Source organism: Rhipicephalus sanguineus, chromosome 5, assembly GCF_013339695.2.
Source record: "Rhipicephalus sanguineus isolate Rsan-2018 chromosome 5, BIME_Rsan_1.4, whole genome shotgun sequence".
Taxonomy (NCBI): Eukaryota; Metazoa; Arthropoda; class Arachnida; order Ixodida; family Ixodidae; genus Rhipicephalus; species Rhipicephalus sanguineus.
Window position 1 is genome coordinate 19,195,239 of NC_051180.1, and position 13,056 is coordinate 19,208,294.

The window sequence follows — 13,056 nt, forward strand, 5'->3', positions numbered from 1 at the left end:
TGTCAGTATAGCAAAAAGTATTAACTAAAACATTGTGAGAGGGCGGCAAATGCGACTGTCATGCAGCAACAGGTGCGACTCTCAGATCGTACACGCAGCCTGCCGCCTTAGGCATGCTTTGGCAGTGAAACGCTGCGGAGAAGTCTGGGATCCGCCGCATGAAGTTCGTGGTGCGGGCCATCTGCCTGAGCTGCGCGTCCCTCTGGCACACGTGTCGTAGATAGAAACGCATGTAGAAGAATTGGCTGGGCGACATGGTCCACAGGCTCCACATTCTAATTGGCGTGTGCCACCCAGCGCCGGCCACGGCGCGCACCGTCGAGTGCAACGACAGCAACGGGTAGGCCAGCTCGGTGGGATCCTCGTCGAACACTTGATCCTCTATACAGTCAAGGTGGCGCTGCAGCTGTTCTAAAGCCGCCTTGCTCCAGCCCTGGCGCTCGAACAGGACTACCCAGAGAGCAGAGGCCACCTCGACGCCCACCATCGCAGCAGTGATGTAGGTCTCACGGCGGGCTTTGACATTGATATCTGCGTACAGGATGGGCGCTACAGCGATGACCTCGTCTAGAAGAATGGCGTATGCGTCCAGGCCCATTCTGCGCGTCCAGCTGATATCGCCGAGTCCACGGGCTTCCGCGTGCAGGAGCGTCTTGCGCCGGAAAGCTCGGACGGCGATGACGTTTGCGCAGTAGTCTTCCTTCAGGTTCGGCAGAAATGCCTGATACCAGTGTGTCAGCTGCGCAGGCGACAGCAATCGCACGCGCGAGATCAAGGTGCGGACCTCTTCGGCGTCTTCGGGACTCGCGAATATGTCGATGGCATCGGCGACCACTGCTCCGGAGATGGAGTCATAGAGAGAGCGGAGCGTGTTGTCTCTCTCGTGGTTCGTGAACCGGTGCACCGATACCAGGTCCCACAGCTCGTAAAGAGCACCGATGTCGGTGTCGCAGAACTGGGTCCATTTCGCGGAGCCTTCACCCGTGATTCTGTCTGACAGGAACTCTTTATCGAAGAGGGAAGCCGTGGTTCCGAAGACGAATAATACCAGTGACTGCGAACGAAAGTGCGGTGACTCGACTATATCGATGAAGCTCCGGATGATGCTCGTATCAGATATCGTGACGGTCATGGTGTCACTGCAGCGGCATGAGCACATGTCTTCCACGTGCAACCGCCACTTATCGAGCGATGCTTTCGGGAATATCTGGCCTAGCACGTCGAATCCGCCATGCAAGGGCGCCGTTTCATCGATGGGCAGGTTAGCCTTGGACAGCCGGTCATACAGCACCCACAGATCTCTCTGCGTCACGTTGACTCCAAGCCGATCCCGAGCGATCGACAGCGTATACCTGACGAGGGTGCCACCTGTTTCTGCTTTGACATACGAGAAGATTTCGAAGTTATACCCGCTGAAGAACTTCGCGGCGCACGTCTTCTTATTGGTATCAAGTTGGAGCTGTACGTCGAGAAGAAGAGATGTTCTGTACTTGATTTCCACTATACCGGCGATGTCGACTACCCGGAGATCGGCGTCGCCACTCAAGGTAAAGAACATATCAATGACGGCATTGACGGCTTCCTCAGTGGTCGACCGCCCTTCTACAAACGCCATTAGGCAGCTGAGGTAGTAGGAGCGTAGTACATCACTTGCAGGCGTCCGTATGGTACCCTGCAGTGTCGGATACAAGACCTGCATAAAGAATGAATAGCATCGTTGAGCAATTCATAAATAGTCTTAAGCATATAAATGAAAACGTCATGAGACAGTAGCACTGCAATGCGAACGTAAAACTTGTGACTTACAATTAATGCATGTAGTTGGCAAACTGTTCCCCCCTAAAGGGACTCTGAAGCGGTATTGACAATATTTTGCACGTCCTTCCTATCACAGCAGACCAAGTTAAGCGCTTCGAGTAAGTTGTATAATTTGATGGGATTTGAAACATCGTTTGGAGCTCCCTAATGCAAGATGTTTTATAATATCTATTAGAAATTATGTGCAGCTTCAACTGACTTGATGTCTGCGAAGGCTGATTAAACAGCGGAGTTGGTGGCATCAGCTTTAGTTAAGCCATTGTCGAACATTCCAGAACGAACGTGAGACCCTCAGCTTTTACAGGATGGGTATCGGCCGGTCTTCCTCTTCACACCACCTGATCGGCTCCCGCCGTAGCTTCACCTTTGCTTTCCTCTCTACCCAGCGTCATCCTCTCCACGTCGCTACCTTTTCTCTACCAGGCTCAGCTAGCTACACTGGGCTTCCCTCTGACCAAGTTAGCTTTAGAAAGGTTTGCAACTGGGTTATAGATCTTGCATGCTGAGTGGTTGCAGCAAAAATTACACGTGCGGACGAAGGAAATACGAAGACACTGCTTCGTGTTTGGCACACTTAGCTTTGCCCATGCTCTGCCTCCGTCATGCTCCGCACTCGCAGCTGGACTAGACGACGGATTCCCAGGCATTTACCTCGGCTTTAAACAGCTCCGCTAGTGAAAATCAAATGCTATTCTACAGTTTGTGCGTACCTCCGTGACGAAGAGCTTTTGGTTGGCTTCGGCGAGTCCTTCTCGGTGGAAGCAAGCGTAGTCCAGGAAGTTGCTGCAAGCATCCACGGAGAGGTTGGCACGCCGGGACATCTCAATGGCTAGCGTTTCGCAGCAGAAACCTGGCGTCGATGGCGGCAGGGATGGCTCGTCTGGTTCACGGTGAAGCGCGTTTCGCAACATCCACATGAATAGGCCTACCGCGGTGGCCCAGAGCGCCAACCAGCATAGGATGTCGAGCTGGACGTAACCAAAGGACGCCGCGTCGCCGCCCCCGTGCGGTGGTTCATTGTCGGTCTGCGCCCTCAGCTGGGCTCCTGCAAGGCTGTCCTCGGTCATTCTTGTGCGCCGTCCTGCGACAGAGTCGCTCGTGGTCCGCTTCGCGAGAGCATGCACGCTGCTGCTGCTACTAATGGTGATGATAGCTAGATTATGGAACACGCCCTTGATGAGGCCACGAAGCGGGCACCCGATGTCAACAAGTGACCGCTGAAATGTGTACTGTGCGAGATTGACCCTAATGAGATCCAACTCCTATATAAACATAACTGTTGGCGTTTTACATCCCAAAATCACGATATGATTATGAGAGAGGACGTGGTGGAGGGCTCCTGAGATTTCGATCATCTGGGGTTCTTTAACGCGTACCTAAATCTAAGCACACGAGCCTCTAACATTGCTTTCTAAAAAGACAGGGCGCGCAAACACGGACACAAGAAAGAAGTCAGGACACCACAAACGCCGACTAACAACTGAAGAGACGCACAACGGCTGAAAAGAAAGAAGGCACGAAAACTTATCTGCGCATGCCCATCCAACAGGCGAACCTATCAATCCGGCACGCGTGGCGGTCTACGTGGAAGATAACTGTTAAGGCATTTGATTTCATCTTTATGCAAGTTAATCGACGGTTGGCTCACGCATGCGCTACCACTATTCTCGATATGCCATGCTTCAACCATCAGGCGCGTTTCTTCATTTCTATGCCGGTACAACACTGCGCATTCATCAAGTTTTGGCGTGCACTTACAATCTCGACAATGTAAGGATAGATTAGAAGGTGAGCCTCCTGTTAGCGATCTCTTATGTTCTAATAATCTCTGGTTGATGCATCGGCCCGTCTGTCCTACGTAGAAGCGGCCGCAGCTAAAAGGGATCTTATACACCACACTCGTACGGCAATCAGTGAATTTGTTGGTGTGTTTCACGAAACAAATATCGGTCCGCTTCTTGTCCTTTACTCCCTCATTCTTCCTCTGCACAGCGGCACAAATCTTACCTAGCTTATTGGCAGCCGTGAAAACAACATTAACGCCGTATCTAGTTCCTACTTTCTTTAGCCTGTGAGATACGCGATGAATGTACGGTATACATACGACACGTTTCTTCCTATCGCTTTCTGCAACCATGCTCGGACTTAACACAATAGACTTCTTTAAACGTTCAGCGACCGTGGCCACTGCATCACGAGGATACCCTACATCTAAAAGACGTGTAACCTGTGCGTTAAAGCTATCACTCATTTTGTGCTCACACGACTTGGTGAGGGCTGACTTAAGGCAAGACATGGCGATGCCGTTTTTTACAACCTTCGAGTGCTTCGACGAAAAATTTAACAGCGGTTTCGAAGATCTAGGAGAATACTGCCAGCACACGTGGTTCTTCTGGAACGTTAAGGAAATGTCTAGAAATTGTATTCCATTATTCTGAGGCACCTCTTTAGTAAAGCTCAGCCCTCCTCCATTTAATCCAAATCGCTCACGGAAGTTACCACCTTTTCAAAGTCCTCACCGCTACAAAAAATCAAGTAATCGTCCACATAACGAAAAACCTTAATAACCGAATTACCTAAGACGCCTTTCAAAAGATTGTCAATCTTGCTAAGGTATAAATCACTAAGAACCGGAGCAACTTTAGAACCAATACATATCCCTGATTTCTGCACATAAACGCCTTACTTCCAACCTACCAGCGTCGACTTTAAATACATGGAAAGGATTTCTAGAAATGCCCCGGTAGAAACACCACATTTTTCGGTGAAAACCTTCTGGTGCTCCTGTTCGTTAATACATTCATTAACACATTTTAACAAGTCCTCATGCGGCAAAGAATAATACAAGTCTTCAATATCCATACTAAAGGCCTTACAACAGCCGGGGTTCTCCTCTGAGAGGAACTGAACTAGCGCCTGAGAATTACGCATACGAAAAGGGTTTGAAAAACTCAAAGAGGTTAAGCAGTTTTGCAAATAACTAGATACAGCGACTTGCCAGGTGCCTTGCTCTGAAACGATTGCTCGAAACGGAATCTCGTTCTTATGTGTTTTGGCTGAAAAAAAAAACAATTCTAAAGTAAGTGATTTAGCCTTCTTGACGTTACCAGCTATTCTCTCAAGATAATGTCTTAACAAGAGGTCGACAGCACGTTGCCTAACTACCGATGGCTTAAGTTTTACCGTCCTAAAATTCTTTTCTATGGCTGTTAATGCTTTTTCTGAGAACAAACTGTCCGGCATAATTACAAAATACCCTTCCTTATCTGAAATTACTGGCCTGAGTTTCTTCTCGACACAGTAATTAACCAAAGGCCGGATAGGATCAGAACACTTGAGATGCATATTAGAACCCTTGATGCTAGCAACGCAGTCTGAAATGCAGTGGGAACGCTCTTCTTCAGGAACAAGTCTAGTGATTGTACGCGGCAAACTTAAAACGTCTATTGGTTTCAGGTTCGGCTTAAAACAGTATTTAGGACCTAAGGCTAGGGTTTTGCAGTGACTATCATCTAAGCTAGCTCCTCCAAGAACTAGCAAGTTATTTTGCGATGAAATAGTAGAAATAATCTTCCTCTTACATGGTTGAAGTTCTCGAAGTTTTACCCTCCATATGAATTCCGCATGCTGGTTAGCTACCCTCATCCAGTAGGCGTACATCTGCTTCTGGCGGCGATCGTCACGCGAAGTCGAGCAACGGACCTTGAGGCATTCCTGGTAAAATCTCACTTGACGCCATGATTCCGCGGTCAATATGGCACATATCCGCCTGGCATGTCCGGTAGATGGTTGCAGAAAGCCGCACAAAAGTTGAACTTCAACTGGGCAAACTCTATTCTTAGAAAACCATGAAAAAGTTCTAGCACGGACCAAGCAAATAGCTATAAAGAAGCCAAAGAGGCAGGATTGTTCAGATAAGTAGGGGAACACGGAAAAGGGCTCAGAGTACTAGAAATGAAGCTTAGAATAACAGAGAGCTGAGCTAGTTGGTAAGTATTCATTCTAAAAAGACAGAGCGTGCAAACACGGACACAAGAAAGAAGTCAGGACACCACAAACGCCCACTAACAACTGAAGAGACGCACAACGGCTGAAAAGAAAGAAGGCACGAAAACTTACCTGCGCATGCCCATCCAACAGGCGAACCTATCAATCCGGCACGCGTGGCGGTCTACGTGGAAGATAACTGTTAAGGCATTTGATTTCATCTTTATGCAAGTTAATCGACGGTTGGCTCACGCATGCGCTACCACTATTCTCGATGAATAGTGGTAGCGCATCAAAACTTGATGAATGCGCAGTGTTGTACCGGCATAGAAATGAAGAAACGCGCCTGATGATTGAAGCATGGCATATCGAGAATAGTGGTAGCGCATGCGTGAGCCAACCGTCGATTAACTTGCATAAAGATGAAATCAAATGCCTTAACAGTTATCTTCCCCGTAGACCGCCACGCGTGCCGGATTGATAGGTTCGCCTGTTGGATGGGCAGGCGCAGATAAGTTTTCGTGCCTTCTTTCTTTTCAGCCGTTGTGCGTCTCTTCTGTTGTTAGTCGGCGTTTGTGGTGTCCTGACTTCTTTCGTGTGTCCGTGTTTGCACGCCCTGTCTTTTTAGAATGAATACTTACCAACTAGCTCAGCTCTCTGTTATTCTAACATTTCGTCTCCATAGCAATGCAGCTACCGCGGCCGGGATTCGATCCCCCGACGTCTGGGTCAGCAGTCGAGAACCATAACCACTAGACCACCACGGCGAGTTAGGGAGATCGAACTCTTCAGGGCACACTTGAAATACCATAGTACATACTTTCCACATCCACTTCCAACTACATCTCATTGTCCACTTCATTCACAGCGCAAGTGCACACACCATCTCCAGTAACTCTAAGCGAGCGCTCGCTCCACACTTTAAAGCATTACCTGCTGATCTGTGATGTAGCATGAAACATAACGTACCGCTTTTACACGTTCCCGGTTGTGAAATGCCGAATCGATACTCGTGCCTGTATTAGTAGATGCCGTCTATCATAAAGTTGGGCACATCAGCAGAAATGTATGTTTAGCTAGGTCTCGTCGTGCTCGCTGGCTGCGTGTATAGCTTGGGCTAACGCTTTCTTAATCACAATACGTTCCGTCCTGGCCGTACCCGCGTTTCTGTTTCGCCTGTTCACCACGAATGGGACGGCGCCACATATTTTACAAGATGTATTCGTGCTGAGTATTCTACAGGCGCTCGGTTCTGGCTATATTCTGATCCTATATCCCCACAAACCGCACGTCTCATGGGCAACTCGCTATTTAGGTAATGCTTGTCGTCTTTCGCGGTTTAATTTATCCGACATCATTCTAGAAACGGACCGTGACGTATATAGTGGAGCTTGAGTCGACGCTTAGTAAGTTGGATACGCCTTGCCCCTCTCTCGTAGTCTCCGCAAAAACTTTCACGATAGTCACACCGAAAACGAACGACTGAGGACGAGTGTTGAGAAACGTGCACTGATTGGCTTGAAGGCGCTCATTGTGAAACGCATGTTTCTTCGAAGTGACGCAATGGGCTCGGGTCTAGCTAACTCTTCCGTCCTACTTTGGAGGAGACGTACTTCGCAATTGCTATTGACCTGTCGGCGTGGTTCTTCATCTTCGTCGAATCCCGGTTGCTCCGTTAAATCTATTTCGGTTCCGGCTGGCAGTCGTGAAGTTTTCACAATGTCACAGCGCAATCGCTTTCTTTTCTTTTTTTCTTTTTTTATCTGGACACTGGCCCGACCTGGGTCGCAAGCCCGCCCCCTCTGAAGACGATTTCCTCGCTCGGTGTAATTACAAACGAGGGCGTGCAGAGACTGTACCGGAGGGCAATTACCTTGCTATCTCTCACACGCACTCACGCACGCATTCACGCAAACACATTCACCACGCGTATACAAACAGTATTTACCTCTCTCTCTCTCTCTTTCACACACACACACACACACACACACACACACACACACACACACACACACACACACACACACACACACACACACACACACACACACACACACACACACACACACACACACACACACACACACACACACACACACACACACACACACGCACACGCACACACAATACGCACACGCACCCACGCACGGTTGCTGCGCAAGCTGCGTACTCTCGTTGATGTCTACCAATGAGAAGCTGCGCGAGCAAAGCGCAGCAGTCTACTTCACCCTCTTCAGGTGGGTGTTTTCAAAGGTACCGAAGGAGGTGCCTGCGAAAAAAGAAAAGAAGAAAAAAAAAAACTATCGAAGGGCCTCAGCTGGTAACTCTATAGTGTACACAATTCGGTGTCCCCCTATATACGCCACTCGAGCCTAAGCAACCCGAAAGACGGTGCCCCGGTTTGCAAGGCCGATTGGTATCGCATGTGTGCACACGGCAGTCCGGTGCAGAGTGCCTCATCCACGACTGTCGAATCATCGGTAGCGACCTTCGCTGTTGGCCGTGCGATCGTGGGCGTCACCGCTGATGGGAGGTGAAAAAAATATTTTCTTCGATTTCTCTGCAACACGGTGAGCCTTCTGAATGTATCCTGGGCTGTAATGACTCCAGCTCAGATAAGCTCGCGTCTGTTTTGCTTGTGACGTGTACATGAACTTGGTAAGCAGGCCGTCTTCGCCGGGAGGTTCTGGTATCAGAATGCACCCCAAAATGCCCCGTAATACGAAATTTCGGTTATTATTTCCTGCCAAAAGTCACAGCAGTGCTACCTTTTTACTTTACTTACTTTCATTGGCATCCTCAAGTACATCCTCACGATTCTATTGAAAATCTTCTATTTCCCTAATCCACCTGCGTTTTGCGTAAAAGAGACGCGAGCTTTTACGCTTGCATGTACGAGTCCAAAAGCACTACGAACGTCTAGTGCAGAAATAAAATCGAGCTTGTTACTCTTGATGTTTGAGAAATGGCCGGAGGAAAGTTTTGAACACGTCTATGTGGTTCCCATGCAGTAAATATCACTGTGTGTTAGACAGAGATAGAGATGGCAAAAAAATGCGAATAATATAAAAAAAGATACACAGCTGGGCGAAAGAAAACCTTTTTACGTCTTTCGAGAGCTTTCTTGTCTTTGCACGAGAGGGAAAAGAACATTCGGGCGCTGTGCCTGAAAGGCCGTCTAAAATCCGAGTTAATGCCGCCAAAGACGAAATATTTGCGAAGAAAAAAAAAGTAAAAGGTATGTTTAAGCAAAGCTCGCGATCTCGCTTCCGGAAATGGCTTCTCGAACTAAATGAACTTACCTTCTTGAGACGTCTGTGCTTTTCTCGCCCTCGTCTGATCTAGGAAATTCGGTTTTTCATGTTTACCTGGTCAAGTCACGACAAGGGGATCTTTTCAGAGGTGCAGACGCATTGAACTCGGTCTGTCGACAGAGAAAAGCAAGTTATTCGTAGTATGAGTGCACTTACGTGCGCTTGCACGAAGAGTCGAGATTTACGTGATGAAGAATGTGGAAGCAATCTGGAAACCTTTCCGTCTTTCAGTTCACGTCTTCAATACCAGGCAGCGGATGAGCACTCACGCACAGACGCTTAATTTTCTGTTTAAGTTTGAATCGTCTCGACAGAACTCAATAGGATGTCTTGATTATTTTACTTTATCAAACAGACGCGCAAAGCCTTGTTTCTACATATGCGTTTAAGCTATACTTATATGACTACGCGTTTGTATCGCGTGCGTAAAACGTCTGTGCGAAACATAAACAACATGAAGACAAGAATTTTTTTTTTTTTGGGGGGGGGGATACTCTGAAACGAATGATAAATATAATGATGCTGACGCGTAAACGTGTGTGATCTCGTGATGTTGAGTCAGTTAGTAAAATAAGAAAACAGAACGAATAAAACAAAAGTCACCGCCCTTACAACCTGCGGAGATGGTTGACAGGCGAAGCTGAAAGGGGTGGCGCCCCGGTGTGTACACTCGGTTTTATCGAGGAGCCACTCCACTCCATGAAGGTTGATGACCAGCGAAGCTGTGCAGCGCATGACATAGAGGTTACACTGAATTTTTATGTAAGTCACATGTGTCGTCACATGTGCACGAACGAAACAAGGGGAATTTTTTTCCCGAGGGTCTCCTTTATATGTTAGATACAACCTGATGAATACAACCTGATGAAACAGACAATTAGGCCAAGGATAGCATAGATAACGTTAATTGTTGTCTTTAACTGCAGTGTACTTATAGTGACGTAAATTGAAATGAATTGAAGGGCCCGAAAAATCACCCTCTCCGTCGGTGGAATCTGAACCCACAATTTTTGAATTTGTGGCTTCAGATCCCGCCGACAGAATTCCAAGGTTGTGGGTTCAGATTCCACCGGCGTAAAGGGTGATTTTTCATTCACTTCAATTCATTTCAATTTAAGTCACGATTAGTGCAATACAGTTTAAGGCAACGACTAACGTCCTCTATGCTTTGCCTGGCCTAACTGTCTGTTGGATACATGTGCACGTGTGTGATGAAAGTCACAAAGCCTTCACGTGTGTACCTTACACGCGCAGGATGCGTGAGCAGCACCAACAGCGGTGCCAACCGCGTGGGAGTGGCGCGGTGCCCGGACTCGGTCGGCTACCGCACCCCGCTCGAGGCCATGGCCGAAGGAGGACACGAGAAGATGCTATGGCTGCCATGCTCGGTGCCGCAGAAGGACCGGCCCGATTACCTGGCCACCGTGTGCGTGGATCAGGACTCGCCAGATTACTGCAAGGTGAGATACGCGATATAATCCTCCCTACGCTATAATCCTCGATATATATATATATATATATATATATATATATATATATATATATATATATATATATATATATATATATATATATATATATATATATATATATATATATGTATTGCAAAAGAGAAGACGGATGGAGAGCCTATGTACTAACTCGCTCAGCATAAAACTCCGGTAAAAGCATCCTACCTCGGATTTGTGAAATTATTTAATATGGTCCTTTCTTGTTCCTATTTCGCGCGGAGGCTTCAGGGAAGAAAATAGCCGCTATAACCCTTTTCAGCTAATATATTATCTTCGACGGCACATAAGTCAAGGAGTGCGTCTTCGAATTTCGACAGTACGGAAATCACGAACTTAATGGGAAGCGTCGCAAAAAGGGCATCGGCGATTGAGGATATGCGAGGCGAAACCGACGAGGTATTAGAATTTCAAGAAAAAAAAGTAAGGGTAAGGGGTGGATGCTTGACATCAGCGGCACTGGCTTTGCCTCCAGAATGACAAGAAAAAGAAAGAAAAGGAGATACTAGAGCGGGCGAAATTTTGGAACCACGTAAGCCGACTCCTTTTACGTGCGCAGCGCGGGATATATCGGGGCGCTATGACATTCACAGGGGACTCCTTCAAATTTTTGTCTCTCTTTCGAGACGTTTCCAAAGTGGCATTTCCTGTCGAGAACACGACGCCTCCCCCCCCCCCCCCCATCTCTTTTTCTTTTAATTTGTCTCGAGTTTGTTTTTGCTCTTGAGCGTAGATCAGTCGTACGAACCAATTCATTATATAAGCGGTTTTCTAGCAAGGTGAAACAAAACCCGACGCGCGTTAAGCTTGCAGTTGCACAGGATACGTGGCGCAAGGCTAAATTCCTAGGAAAGAAATAGCAAAGAACAGAAAAAGCTCTACATTCTCGGCGCAACGTGAGTCGTTCCTTTATACGTCATAAGGTCGTCGTCAAGGCGACGAGAAGATTTATACGTTGGCGCGAGGCAGGCGCAATATGTATCGGATATGAGTTTTGTGCGGATCGGCCTTTTCCCGTTAGGAAAACAGCGAAAGGAGGTGAAATATGTCAGGAAATTGAGAAAGCGTACGTTTTCCGAGAGATACAGAGTTGTATTTCTTGTCTTCGTTCTTCAAGAGAAGAGGCTAAGAAAAATATACCATCAGCTATGAAGACGTGTGTGCCTGGCATGGAGGAAGCGTCAGTGTTACGTGTTTCAAAGAATAACGGTCGTCATATTTCAGAGCTTCCCGCGGATGTCATAGGTCGCGGAAACTCGCGCAAAGCGAACGAAATTTTTCGATTGCACGAACATACAGAAAGGATGGTTGAACCCCCCCCCCCCCCCCCCCGAAAAAAGTTTCTGGCTACGCTTCTGGCCAATAGCGACAACTTGTATATGCCTGCAAGTAGTGTAGTGCTCTAAACCTACGGTGGTATAGCTTAGAGGTTAAGGTGTCGTGATGTTACGCGTCAAGGCGGGCGCATTTCGATGGAGGCGAAATTCAAAAACACCCGTGTGCTTAGCTTTAGGCAGACGTGTGCCTAGATATAGGTGGACAAAGTTAATTCGGAGTCCTCCTCTATACGGCGGGCCTCATAATCCTCACAAGATGTCTTGCTTCTTACTTGTTAAATCACAGGCATTAACTTTAGTCGTGGGTTCTTTAAACTGACACACACACACACACACACACACACACACACACACACACACACACACACACACACACACACACACACACACACACACACACACACACACACACACACACACACACACACACACACACACACAAACACACACACACAAACACACACACACACACACACACACACAAACACACACACACACACAAACACACACACACACACACACACACACACACACACACACACACACACACACACACACACACACACACACACACACACACACACACACACACACACACACACACACACACACACACAAGCGGTTATGCACACCGGCAAAAATATCTGTTCTTCCATAAAGAACCCCTCTGTCTCTCTCCTTCGCAGAACTATAGCGAACACACGCATTTTTTCTTTCCTAGTTTTAACTGACGTTATAAAGAGAGCGAAAAGGGAATGATCGAAAGCGAAGTCGTCTCTTACCACAGAGTGTATATTTCTCGAGGGAGGATGGTGCACACTGCGAACATTCTGACGGCGATGCGAGTTGGCGGCGAATTATGTTATACTTTTTCATCGCCACTTCCACGGGGATCAACTGACAAACAAGCGTGGAGCACGGCGGATGCCGATTCTCGCGAGCACGTTCTGTATTTGGCTTCCGCGCGCTCAGCATCTCTCGCTTCTCTTCACTCCGGGGCTTTCGCCGAATGCTGGGCGCTTATCGGTTCGGACCCGGAATTCGCACCGCACTGCTGCACACTCGCTTGCCGTCGCTCATGGAGGGTTGGAG

The 13,056-nt window shown here is 47.8% G+C and overlaps 1 protein-coding gene across 1 annotated transcript in view; it reads left to right on the top strand.

Annotated features, from left to right (window-relative positions):
* The window catches only part of LOC119393328 (methanethiol oxidase), a 97,823-nt gene that overhangs the window by 19,316 nt on the left and 65,451 nt on the right, over positions 1 to 13,056 (top strand). Inside the window, exon 2 of the mRNA XM_037660294.2 lies at positions 10,374 to 10,579. Coding sequence (XP_037516222.1) covers positions 10,374 to 10,579 — 206 coding nt within the window. The remainder of the gene's footprint in view (positions 1 to 10,373; positions 10,580 to 13,056) is intronic.